Source organism: Gavialis gangeticus, unplaced genomic scaffold (assembly GCF_001723915.1).
Source record: "Gavialis gangeticus isolate Ggan-Ray unplaced genomic scaffold, GavGan_comp1, whole genome shotgun sequence".
NCBI lineage: Eukaryota > Metazoa > Chordata > Crocodylia > Gavialidae > Gavialis > Gavialis gangeticus.
This window is the reverse complement of record NW_017729024.1, coordinates 126,405,009-126,416,390: the sequence shown is the minus strand read 5'-3', so window position 1 is coordinate 126,416,390 and position 11,382 is coordinate 126,405,009. Positions and strand designations below refer to the sequence as shown.

Below are 11,382 nucleotides of genomic sequence, written 5' to 3'. Positions count from 1 at the left end.
CCTCCCCCACAGCAGGAGGCCTTGATCTGCCCCCCCACCCCATGCCTCTTCCCAGCTGTACTACTCCTTGCCTGCATGCCATGTTGCAGCTGTGTGCGCGCACAGGCACTTACTGACCAAATTACTGGCTGCATTGGGCTGGTTTCTGATACAGCCAATTTTCTTTATATCGGTACTGATCCAGTATCAAACCAATGTATCGGTTCACCTCTAAAAATATTTTTTTTAAATTCCTGACCAACTGTAATTGCATATTTAAGCTTATAAACAACTTTAAGGATTTATGCCTAGAAAGAGTCAGTACAAAGGTCCATTTTATTTATTTATTTTTTTAGAGTCAGGTTGGCTGTGAAAAAAAGATGAAGGCAAACTTGTGCTAGCTCTGTACATTGCACTGAACAAGGAGTTTCCCAGATGAAAAAAACACTGACCTCTATAAGCTGAACCTTAGGCTTCTGGCCTCTAGAATTAAAATCCACATTTTTGTAACATTTGCTCTTTCCATTTATTAAAAACTGCATGTTAGTTTTACGATTCTTTTGCTTCTTTGGCACAATAATCTGGTTTTAGAACTTTTTTTTATTTACGTTAAGTAAACTGTACTAGTATCGTGAGGCTATCATCACGAAAATGGAAGCTAGTTTTTCTGTCTGAAAAGGAGACGCTGCAATCATCAATTCTCCTGAGGACTCATTTTTGAAGACTACAAGTCCTGAGATATTCCTATTATACCATGCATCCCAGGTGCTAGTCTCTCACTTGTGACCATGGTTTTGCTGGATAAAATGTTCTGGTCATTACATTTTTGTTTTAATTAGACAATTCCTCTAGTGTCCAACAGTGAGACCATTTGTTTTGAAAGAACCTTATCCTTAACACCACCAAACCATTTCTTTCACTTTTTTCTAGTATCACTAAACCATCAGTTTTCACATTTATTTTTATATGTGGCCCTTGCACACCCTTACAACTTCTGTATGGCTTCAGGGTTTGACAAAGCTCCTTTGCTAAAGAGCAAATGCGGTTTTCCCCATAATCAAACAGCTATAGTAGCACACAGATATACAAACATACAGAAATAAAATCGTGTGGCTTACTTTGTGTGACCATCAAACTGTCTCAGTGCTGCTCTTCCACTGATATCAAAAAGTCGAACACTACCTTCTTCACTGCCAGCAACAAGCAGCTTGCCATCATCTCTATAAGTAGCACAGTAAGCAGCATCTTTGAAGCGAGAGAATGTTTTGATTGGCTCCTGAGAATATCGACCATAAATATGGATCTAAAAAGAGAATGATTTTTAGATAAATAAATTCTTAAAGATCATCACTGAATAACAATATACAATCTATTATGCAAACTTACCCTTGAAGAGGCTGTGACAGCATAGTTATGTGGAGGAACTGGAGAGAAGTCAATTTTATTCACTGCACCAAATTCCTTTATCTGAACTGGAGTCTGAAGAAGTTAGAATGAAATTAGAATATCTTTTTAATAAATAAAGTATGTTGTTAGCAGCAGGCTTACAAAAAAGTGAAAGCTGGACATAAGGAAAGTAAAATTAATGTAATAAGCAATCACAGGAATTTCAAAAACAATATCAAATGGATAAAAACAACAATGGATTGTTAAAAAACACCACCAACTTAATTTCCCCCCCCACGTTTACTTCTAATTTTCTTTTTTGCTTTAATCTAAATACTGTTGTTTCTAATTTTAGGCTTTAGCATGAATTTATATTAATAGAGAGATATGCAAGAATGCAGAACATACTTGCAGTGTAGCCTTATGGATTTTTAAATACCCATATTTAAGTTAGAACCACACTGTCCAATAAATGAAATTTAAGACAAAAAAACTTCATCTTTTTACAAATCTGCTTTAATGTCATTAATCACCACTAAAATAAAGGAAGGGGAGGAGGATATATTTTATTGCAAGAATGTTCATTAAACAAGTTAAATACCTTTTGAAAGAATATTGCCCGGCTACCAGTTCTAGTGATGCTTTTTGTTATTGTTATAAAACCCATGAAGCAAGGCACTTACACTGGGGCGTGAGGCATCAGAGATATCTCTGGGGTTGAATTTTAGCCATTTACAGTGCAGCAGAAAGCCAACCCAGGATCCAACCTTCACACAAAGTGGGCTACAACCCACGTGATACCCTCCCCCCCCACCACCATATTCTCCCACGAAAAAGCAAATCAAGGATCTTACACCATGGGCTGAGAGAGAAGCAAGCGATGCTGCCGAGGTGGCTGCACCCCTGACTGCCCTGTGGGAGCAGTAGTTAAGTCCCCAAAGCAGGTAAGAAGTCCACCCCGTTGCCCTGCCTGCTCAGAGGCAAGACCACTTCCCTCCCCACTCCTTCCTCCACCTGCTGCGGCTGCCGCTGGGGAAAGGCGAGCGCTTGTCCTAACAACTGCCATCGTTGGGTGCCTCTTGCCTGCTCTCCCACACCCCCGCAGGAAGCGGACGCCAAGCGCAGAGAGGACAGGACACGACCAGGGCTTTTCCCCTGCTCCTCCCTCACTTGAAGTCTCCGGCATTTGAGGTCTAGGAAGCTCTGATTCAGGAAAGTTCCCTGCTGGGCTCAGCCTGGGCCCGCGGTGGGAAACGAAGTTCCGGTCCCGGGCGGAGCCCACGCAACACAAGGGACAGAAGCGCCCCTACCCCTGCCCGGGAGCGGCACGAGAAGGGGGAGGAGACCGCCCCCTCGGAGCCCCCGGCCCGGCCCCTACCTTGTAGCCCTTCCAGTAGAGAGTGTCCTGCGTGACCTTCTCGCCCAGCCTGGGGAAGGGAAGCACCGCCACGGGCTTGTAACTGGCCATCGCTGCCTCAAGCCCGAGCTAGGCCCCGGGGTCCCTCAGCGGCACGCAGTCACGCGGCGGCCGGCGGCGGCGGCCGCCATAGAGCGCCCACGCCGCAAATACGCGCGTCTCAGGAAAAATACGTCATCGGCATCACTCCCCCACCCCTGTGGGCGACTGTGTTCCAGCGGGAGGGGAAGAGGCCAGCAGGACCAATGAGAAACAGCGGCCGTGGTGACGTAGCGGGGGAGGGGCACGCGTGTGCGGGTCTGGAACTAAGAAGGGAAGTGACGTTAGAAGAGCGGGGTGGTCATCAGCATTAACCAGTGAAGGAGTGTTGAAAGCGGCGCGGCGCGGCCTAGGTGAGCCCGGCCCGTTTCCCCCACCCCCCAGTATCGATTGCTCCCTGAGGAGACCTGAGGGCAGTTGAGGTGCTGCCTCTGGAGCCTGGGAATCGCAAGGAAGTGGGGCTAATTTGTGGCATGCTTGTCACAATGTTGCCCCCCCATGCACTAGGCCGTTCTTCCTTTCCTCATCAATCAAACACTTAGATTTATCTTTTCCAAGAACAGAGTCCTGAACTCATATCTGGTTTTGACTTAACTGGAGTTTGAATTAGGCAACAGTTATAGGGATTTGAATTTGCTCCAAGTATGCTATAAGTGACATTTCTTTTAGAGCAAATTAGCTGAAGAAGGGTTTTTCCCAAGTATGATGAAATGTCCCTTTCATACCATGTTGCCCATAACAACTCTACTGGGTCCTTTACTCTGCAAGGTGCCAAATGCTTGAAAATTAATGTCCTTTCTGGGGTGACTTGTATTAATACAAACCTTGGTAATAACTGAATTCAGATCTAGTCTCCTCAATAGATAGGACTACATCTATCTCAGGACTGCACAGTCAGGGTCAGAGTCCCTTGTGGCTGATGTGGGATATATCTCCATCAATGAGCAATAAGCCTATCGGATCCTTTCCAGACAGGCAGACCAGTGTTACTGAAAGTATAGGGTGTTTCAAGACTACAGTAACAGATTAGAGTTGTCAGAGCACACATTTTCAGTGCTTTTTCTAACCATTTTCTAACCAAAGTAGCTGGGAGCGGCTTAGTGGTAGCAAAAAGCAAAGTCATTTGTGCCTTGTTAGCAAGATTACTGTCTTAATTCTTTGTACCGACCTGCTACCTTAGAAACAGAAGGATCTAACCTTGAATCCTTAGTTGGGATTGGCTTCAATGGGAGGTTGTTGTTTTTTTAATGGAGATTGAGTTGACTCTGTGTGTGGATTTTAGAATTTGGCCCAAAGCTTTTACCCAGTTTTGCAGGTTCTCTGTTATGGGGAGGGTTGTTTTTTTGCAGGGGAAGGTGGCAGAGGGGTTAGTGAAATAGTTGCAGGTAGCTTAAAATATGTATTACTAATACATTTCTTCAATTTTATCGCAAGATGATGACATTGTGTACAAACCTAAAATTTTTTGTGTTCAGTTGTAGGTTGTTCTAAAACCCAGACCTCTTCAAAGAGAGCTTGGCTGGTTCGTTTGTATTTTCATTGGAAAGGCACTGGCAACTGGAAACCATGAAGAAACATTTTACATAACTGAGATTGGAAATCATGGCATCTTCAGCAAGCCTAGATGTTGGGGCCCAGTTAATTGTGGAAGAGTGTACCAACAGCTACAGTCTGTCGCATATGCCAGACATTAAAGTAGAGCACCAACTTGACTCTAACCCAGAGGAAGGTCCAGCTCAGGGCGTTGCCATGGGAATGAAATTTATTTTGCCCAATAGATTTGATATGAACGTCTGCTCTCGATTTGTAAAGTCTTTGAATGAAGAAGATAGTAAAAATATTCAAGACCAGGTTAACTCTGACCTCGAAGTGGCTTCTGTCTTATTCAAAGGTTGAATTAAGTTTATGGTTCAAGTTGCTGTGCTTGGACAACAAATGTTCCCCCTTTCAGATTTGTTCTTTTCAGTATTTTCTTCACTTATCCCCAAGACTGTAGATCATGTAATTTTTGTTTCCTGTGATTCCAGTTGTTTTAAAATTTAAAAACCAAGGTTTAGGGTGATTATACTATTGTTTTCCATTTGAAAGGAGAAAAATATAAGTAGTTTCCATTCATGTATTCTTCATGCACCCAAATCTCCCATTAATTACAGCAGACATATTGCGTGCATAACGCAGGCTCTATCCTCAGTGAAAGCTGACTTATAGAAAGATGAAGGAAAGTATTTTTACATTTTATCAGTAATACTGTCAGCAATTATGTTTTATAACTTATTTCCGTAGCATTTTTCTTACATCTCTAACTATGGTTTATTACTGAAAAAATAATTTATCTCTGAGTTTGCCCCCCACAGTTCTTAGAAATTGTAAAGTAATTTTTAAAGAGTGAAAGTAGTAGGGTAAAGAATGGTCCTAAATGAAGGTACTGAACCTCTCACATTTTTGGAGAAAATACAATACTTGTTTTGGCTAGCGTGGTCTCAAACTATGCAGCATGGCCCTAAGGGGACCCATGTGTCCTTGCAGCACATGGGATCAATATCCATTTTAATGTCTGGGCTTTAAGTGTTCTTTCCCCTTCACTAATACTGATAATACAATAACATAGTTTATATAATTGATAATGGCCCCTTTGATCTTGTTTTATCAATATGACACTGTTATTCTGCACATTGCTATGATTGCTTCACTGGGTCACTTTCACCTATTTCTAGAAGTGAGTATGGTTCATAGCCTCCGAGTTGTTCCCTGTAGGCAAACTTTCACACAGATGTACACTACCATTGAAGATAGCAGAAACTTATGCAGGTTTGGCTGCCCACACGAACAAATTGTAGAAATTGGAACTTATTTCTGTTTCCTCTTTATAGCTTCACCTGTAAACTTACTTTTCACTTTTTAAAAATATTTTGAAGCATCAGTGATTGATCTTGTCATGGTTCTGAGTCAATCAGTTCTTTAATGAATACAAACTTAGACCTCTTACAGCAGGGGTGGGCAAAATATGGCCCATGGGGCCCCTAAAAAATTTAGAAAATTAATATTTATCTGCCCTGGCTGCCTGTCATGCGGCCTTCAGTGGCTTGCCAAAACTCAGTAAGCAGCCCTCCGCCCGAAATAATTGCCCGCCCCTGTCGTACAGCTTTCTTTAACTGGTATTATTTGGCTGCAGTTCAGCCAACGGCTTAAGGCATTTAGCTGCAGCTATTTGACAAGCAAATTATAATTTTGTTTTAACTACTTTTACCCCATGGTCAAACTTTTTTTAATCAGTTCCCCTCCTGAATTTCACACACAGATTTCCAGCCACAGAGTTCTTTAGTGTATGAATCCAGGATTACTGCACACATTAATTTCAAATAAATTAATTGGTAGGGCATACGAATGTCAAATCAATTCGGCCATTAATGCTTAACTTTACTGTGAGTTTCTTGCACATAAGCAGTTGTTTTTTTTTCCATTTCCTTCAACTTGTAAGTGGTAATGCATATATCATGTACAGCAAGAACGTATGCATTCTTCCATTATTGTTTACCCAGGGGGAAAGTAGGAAGGTTAGCAAAGATACTATGTAGAATGACCTTTTGAAGTCTAACTGTTGCCTAGCTGTTGTGGTGTATGCAGTTTAATTTGGAAGGTCTCCATTCGTGTTAGATAAACATTCCTGAGACATTCACAATGGAGATATAGTTTTGCCAAAGCAAGGGCAAAACTGCCAGCAAAGAAATAGAGTACATTGTTAACTCTAGACCAGTGTTTGTCAACGTGTGGGTTGCAACCCAAAAGTGGATCCCAAGAATATACGAAAGGATTGCAAACAAGCTTTAAAGTGTATTCTCCTTGAAGGAGAAAAACATGGTAAACTGTAGCTTTTCTCTTGCAGGCTATCAAGAGTTCCAGCCTGTAAGGGGCTGCTTGGGGTTCTCCCTGCCCCACACACTAGGGGGCTGGGGCCTCGCGGCAGCAGGTCAGGACTGAGGGGCACTGCCTCAGAACTGGCCGTTGATATTTACAAATGGGTCCCGGTACAAAAAAGGTTGAGAGCCACTGTTTACCTCACTTAGATGTGAGAGAGAAAATGTACATTATGGTTCATTTGTCTTTAGATGATCTAGGCTATATTCAGCATTAGGTAGCACAACACTGATCTGAGGCTGAATATGGCCTTACATTATTTTCCTGCTCAGACAGTGAATACTAGAGGAGATTCACATCACAGAACATTTAATCCATGTTTAAAATATTCTGTTACTTCAGTGCCTCCTAGGTTGTCTTAAAATCAACAGCTTTCCTTCTAGTGTTTTTACAACTACTAAAACTGTTTTTTTTTCTTTCTGTTTGACTTAGCCGAATGCAACATCCATACTTCCCCCTCCCCGGGAATTCAAGTAAGACATGTCTACACTCCATCGACAACTAAACACTTTTCACCCATAAAACAATCAACTACCTTAACTAACAAGCATAGGGGAAATGAGGTCTCCACCACACCTCTGCTTGTAAATTGTAAGTATTCCTCTGAGGTTTAGTAAATGATTATTTTATGAATTGTAAATTAATAACTTTGTCAGATTGGTTTTGACATTTTTCATTGTGACTATTCACATATTCTTAAAACTAGAAGCATCCTGGAGCGAGCTCAATAATTTGTACTTGACCAAAGCGTATTTTCCAGAAAGGCTTCTAAGCCTTTCATTTGAAGGAGACCACAGAAGACTTTTCTCATTATTTTTAATCTCTTAAGGCAGGCATTTGATTTGAAAATAACTGTTAATTTTTTTTTTCAATATTAGTTCAGCAGGTTGAATTACTTAGTGTTGTCCTAGATGTTGTACAAAAACAAATATCAAGCCAGTCCCTACTCTAGAAAGTTATAAGCAGGAGAATGGATGGGGAGAGAGATGCTTAGAGACTCAGGGGAAAGCAGCATGTGAATTAACTTTAAAAAATTTAAGTTGATAATTTTTGTCCTACAAAAGACTCCCGTTAGAAATGTCAAGCGTACATCACTGAAATCTGGCAAGTTCAGCAACAACATTTTCTCATTCATACAAACATAGGAGAGGATTATTCCTTGTCTATCCCTGGTGGGGAAGACGGGGGGTGCATACAGGCCGTGCCACACACTGCCAGCTACGCACTTCAGCAGCTCACCACCCCTGCATAGGCTGATATGGCTTAAGGGAGCCTACCCCTGCCCCAGCCCTGGAGCGAGATGTGGGCAAGGCAAGAGCCCCCAAAGCGACACTTGCCTGCCTATACACAAATGCCAGGAGCCTGGGGAATAAACAGAAGGAACTTGTCCTCCTGCTTAACGCAAATAACTATGATGTCATAGGGATAACTGAGACCTGGTGGGACTCCACCCATGACTGGGCCACAGGTATAGACGGCTATACCCTGTACAGGTGGGATTGAGTGGACAAAAGGAGCGGGGGTGTAGCTCTCCGTCAAGGAAAACTATGCGTCCCTAAGCTGACATTGGTGCCCACGGTGGACAACTGGAGACCCTCTGGGTTAAAATCCATGGGGAACATGGCACAGGGGACACGATGGTGGGAGTCTACTACAGACCTCCTGCCCAGGATCAAGAGCTTGACTAGGAGTTCACCAGGGAATTGGCTGAGGCCGCACACTCCCGGTGCATGGTTGTCATGGGAGACTTCAACTAGCCAGACACCTTGTGGGAAGAGCACTAGGCTAAATACGAGCGGTCGCAAAGCTTTCTGTCGAGCATGGATGATCTCTGACACAAGAAGTCGACGGGCCAACGGGAGGTAAAGCACTGCTCAACCTGGTTCTGGCAATGGGGAACGAACCAGGAAAGCCAAGGCTGCGACAGAGCTCCAATTAGCTTCAAGTATCAAGGATAATAAAAAGTCCTTTTTTAGATACGTGGGGAGCCAGAGGAAAAGCCAGGGCAACATTGGACCCCTGTTAAACTAGATGGGACAACTGACAACCAATGCCCAGGAAAAAGCCAACTTGCCAAATGGGTACTTTGCGTCAGTCTTTCACCAGTCCCATGGGACACCCCTGCCCATTACGGGACAGGGAGGCCTGGGTGAGGGAAATTCCTTACCCTCCCCATCAATGCTGACCTTGTGAAGAAACACCTTGAGAGGCTAGACACCTTCAAGTCAGCCGGCCCTGATAGTTTACACCCCAGGGTACTCAAGGACCTGGCTAGCATCATAGCTCAGCCCCCGGCACGGATCTTCAAGAACTCTTGGTGCTCTGGTGAAGTGCCTGAAGGTTGGAAAAAGGCCAATGTGGTGCCTATCTACAAGAAAGGGAGGAAAGTGGATCCAGCAAACTACAGGCCCATCAGCCTGACCTCTATCCTAGGGAAGGTCTTAGGAAAGATTATCAAAGAGGCCATTCTTAACAGGCTGGCCAAAGGCAACATCCTGAGGGATAGCCAGCATGGGTTTGTTGTGGGTAGGTCTTGCTTGACCAATCTCATTTCCTTCTATGACCAGGTGACCTATCACCTGGACAAGGGAGAGGAGATTGATGTTGTATATCTTGACTTTAAAAAAGCCTTTGATCTGTTATCCCATGATCGCCTCTTAGCAAAACTGGCTAACTGTGGTCTCAGCCTCACCACGATCCGCTGGATGGGGAATTGGCTCCGCAGTAGGACCCAGAGGTTGTTGGTGGACAGAAGTCAATAGTCGTGGTGCCCTGCGACCAGTGGGGTCCAGCAAGGCTCTGTCCTTGGGTCTATACTATTTAACATCTTCAGTAATGATGTGGACATTGGAGTCAGAAGTGGACTGGTCAAGTTCACCGATGACACCAAACTCTGGGATAAAGCATCCACACCTGAGGACAGAAGGGTGATCCAGGCTGACCTTGACAGGCTCAGGAAATGGGTGGACGAGAACGTGATGGTGTTTAACACTGAAAATTGCAAGGTTCTCCACCTTGGGAAGAAAAACCTGCAGCATCCTTATAGGCTCGGTAGTGCTACGCTGGCTAGCAGTACAGATGAAAGGGACTGGGGGGTCATGATTGACCACAAGATAAATATAAGCCTTCAGTGTGATACTGCTGCTAGTAAAGCAAGCAAAACACTGGCTTGCATCCACAGATGCTTCTCAGGCAAATCCCAGGACATCATTGTCCTGTTGTACTCAGTCTTTGTGAGGCCACAGCTGGAGTACTGCATCCAGTTTTGGGCTCCACAGTTCAAAAAGGATGTGGAGAAGCTTGAGAGGGTGCAGAGGAGAGCCACACGCGTGATCAGAGGTCAGGAAAACTGATTTTTATGAAGAGAGGCTGAGAGCCATGGGACTTCAGCATGGAAAAGCACAGGCTCAGGGGTGATCTGGTAACCACCTATAAGTTTATCAGGGGTGCTTACCAGGATCTGTGGGAATGTCTGTTCACCAGAGCAGCCCAAAGGATGACAAGGTCGAATGTTCACAAACTCCTCTATGACTTTCAGGGTGGACATAAGAAAGAACTTCTTTACTGTCCAAGCCCCTGAGGTTTGGAATAGACTGCCGCCAGAGGTGGTTCAAGCACCTACTTTGAACGCCTTCAAGAGATGTCTGGATGTTTATCTTGCTGGGATCCTATGATCCCTGCTGACTTCCTGCCTCTGGGGCAGGGGGCTGGACTTGATCTTCCAAGGTCCCTTCCAGTCCTAATGTCTATGAAATCTATATGACCCAGGCCCGCATACTCCTAGGGACGGCTCTGAACATAATGTTTAATGAATCTGGATCTAAACAATAACCTAGTGAATGGCAGTCACCAATAACTGCTAAGGGCATTTTCACATGTGTTTTGTGGGGTGGGGTAGAAGTGCTTTAACTAGAGCCGCTCCTGGAGCCGCACTCCAAAATGTTGGCAGGGATGCTTTTATATGAAGCTCAGTCAACAAGCTTTAGTTAAAGCAATCCTGGCACCATTCTGAAGTGCAGGAACTCTGATACATGAGATGCAGAGGCTGGCTGCATCAGGATAGTTACTGCGCTCCAGCAGACTTGATTAATCAATCGAGTCTGCTGCAACGCACTATACAGGCTTGTATACAGGCACCCTAAAAGTTCATTGTCATAACCAGGGATCCAGGTTTTCTGTTGGCTGTGGAAAACTGGATTTTCCTCTTTAAAGGGGAAACTGTGGGTTTCTCTTGCAAGCTGGCAGCCTTCCAGCCTGCAAGGAGCCTGTTTGGGGCTGGCAGGAGCAGGAGGGCAATTGGAAGCAGACAGCACCACATGCACATATATACACACGTGGCCAGCATACAGCCAGGGAGGGTGGTGGGAACAGCCCCGGCAACTGGATACAGCTAAGTCTAGGGGCTGTGGTTGGAGGGCCAAGGCTTGGGGACTGCCCACGGGGCTGAGGTGGGGTGGGGGGGTGGTGCCTGCCAGACTGGGGGAAGGTGTCCAGGTGCCGGGGTTGCGCTCAGTGCTGCTGATAAGCCTGGCTCTGTGATGTTGCCAGTAGGGTCTACTCAGAGACATCTGCCTCTTCAGTGGGGGAAATAGGCAGGTTTGGGGGGGTGGCGGCAGAGGCTGGTGCCTGTACTCTCAGGAGTTGGG

At 44.6% G+C, this 11,382-nt stretch overlaps 2 protein-coding genes across 4 annotated transcripts in view; one reads left to right on the top strand and one right to left on the bottom strand.

The window, feature by feature from the left end:
- The window catches only part of UTP15 (UTP15, small subunit processome component), a 12,879-nt gene extending 9,941 nt beyond the window's left edge, over positions 1 to 2,938 (bottom strand). The window contains exons 1-3 of the mRNA XM_019517677.1: positions 2,744 to 2,938; positions 1,366 to 1,458; positions 1,098 to 1,282 (exon numbers count right to left, since the gene is read on the bottom strand). Coding sequence (XP_019373222.1) covers positions 1,098 to 1,282; positions 1,366 to 1,458; positions 2,744 to 2,833 — 368 coding nt within the window. The 5' untranslated portion in view covers positions 2,834 to 2,938. The remainder of the gene's footprint in view (positions 1 to 1,097; positions 1,283 to 1,365; positions 1,459 to 2,743) is intronic.
- A 169-nt stretch (positions 2,939 to 3,107) lies between these two features.
- The window catches only part of ANKRA2 (ankyrin repeat family A member 2), a 29,955-nt gene continuing 21,680 nt past the window's right edge, over positions 3,108 to 11,382 (top strand). Inside the window, exons 1-3 of one of the 3 annotated variants that reach the window (XM_019517680.1) lie at positions 3,108 to 3,174; positions 4,303 to 4,712; positions 7,169 to 7,327. In XM_019517680.1, the coding sequence (XP_019373225.1) occupies positions 4,424 to 4,712; positions 7,169 to 7,327 (448 nt within the window). In that variant the 5' untranslated portion in view covers positions 3,108 to 3,174; positions 4,303 to 4,423. The remainder of the gene's footprint in view (positions 3,175 to 4,302; positions 4,713 to 7,168; positions 7,328 to 11,382) is intronic. The other 2 variants (XM_019517678.1, XM_019517679.1) reach the window with 2 other exon arrangements.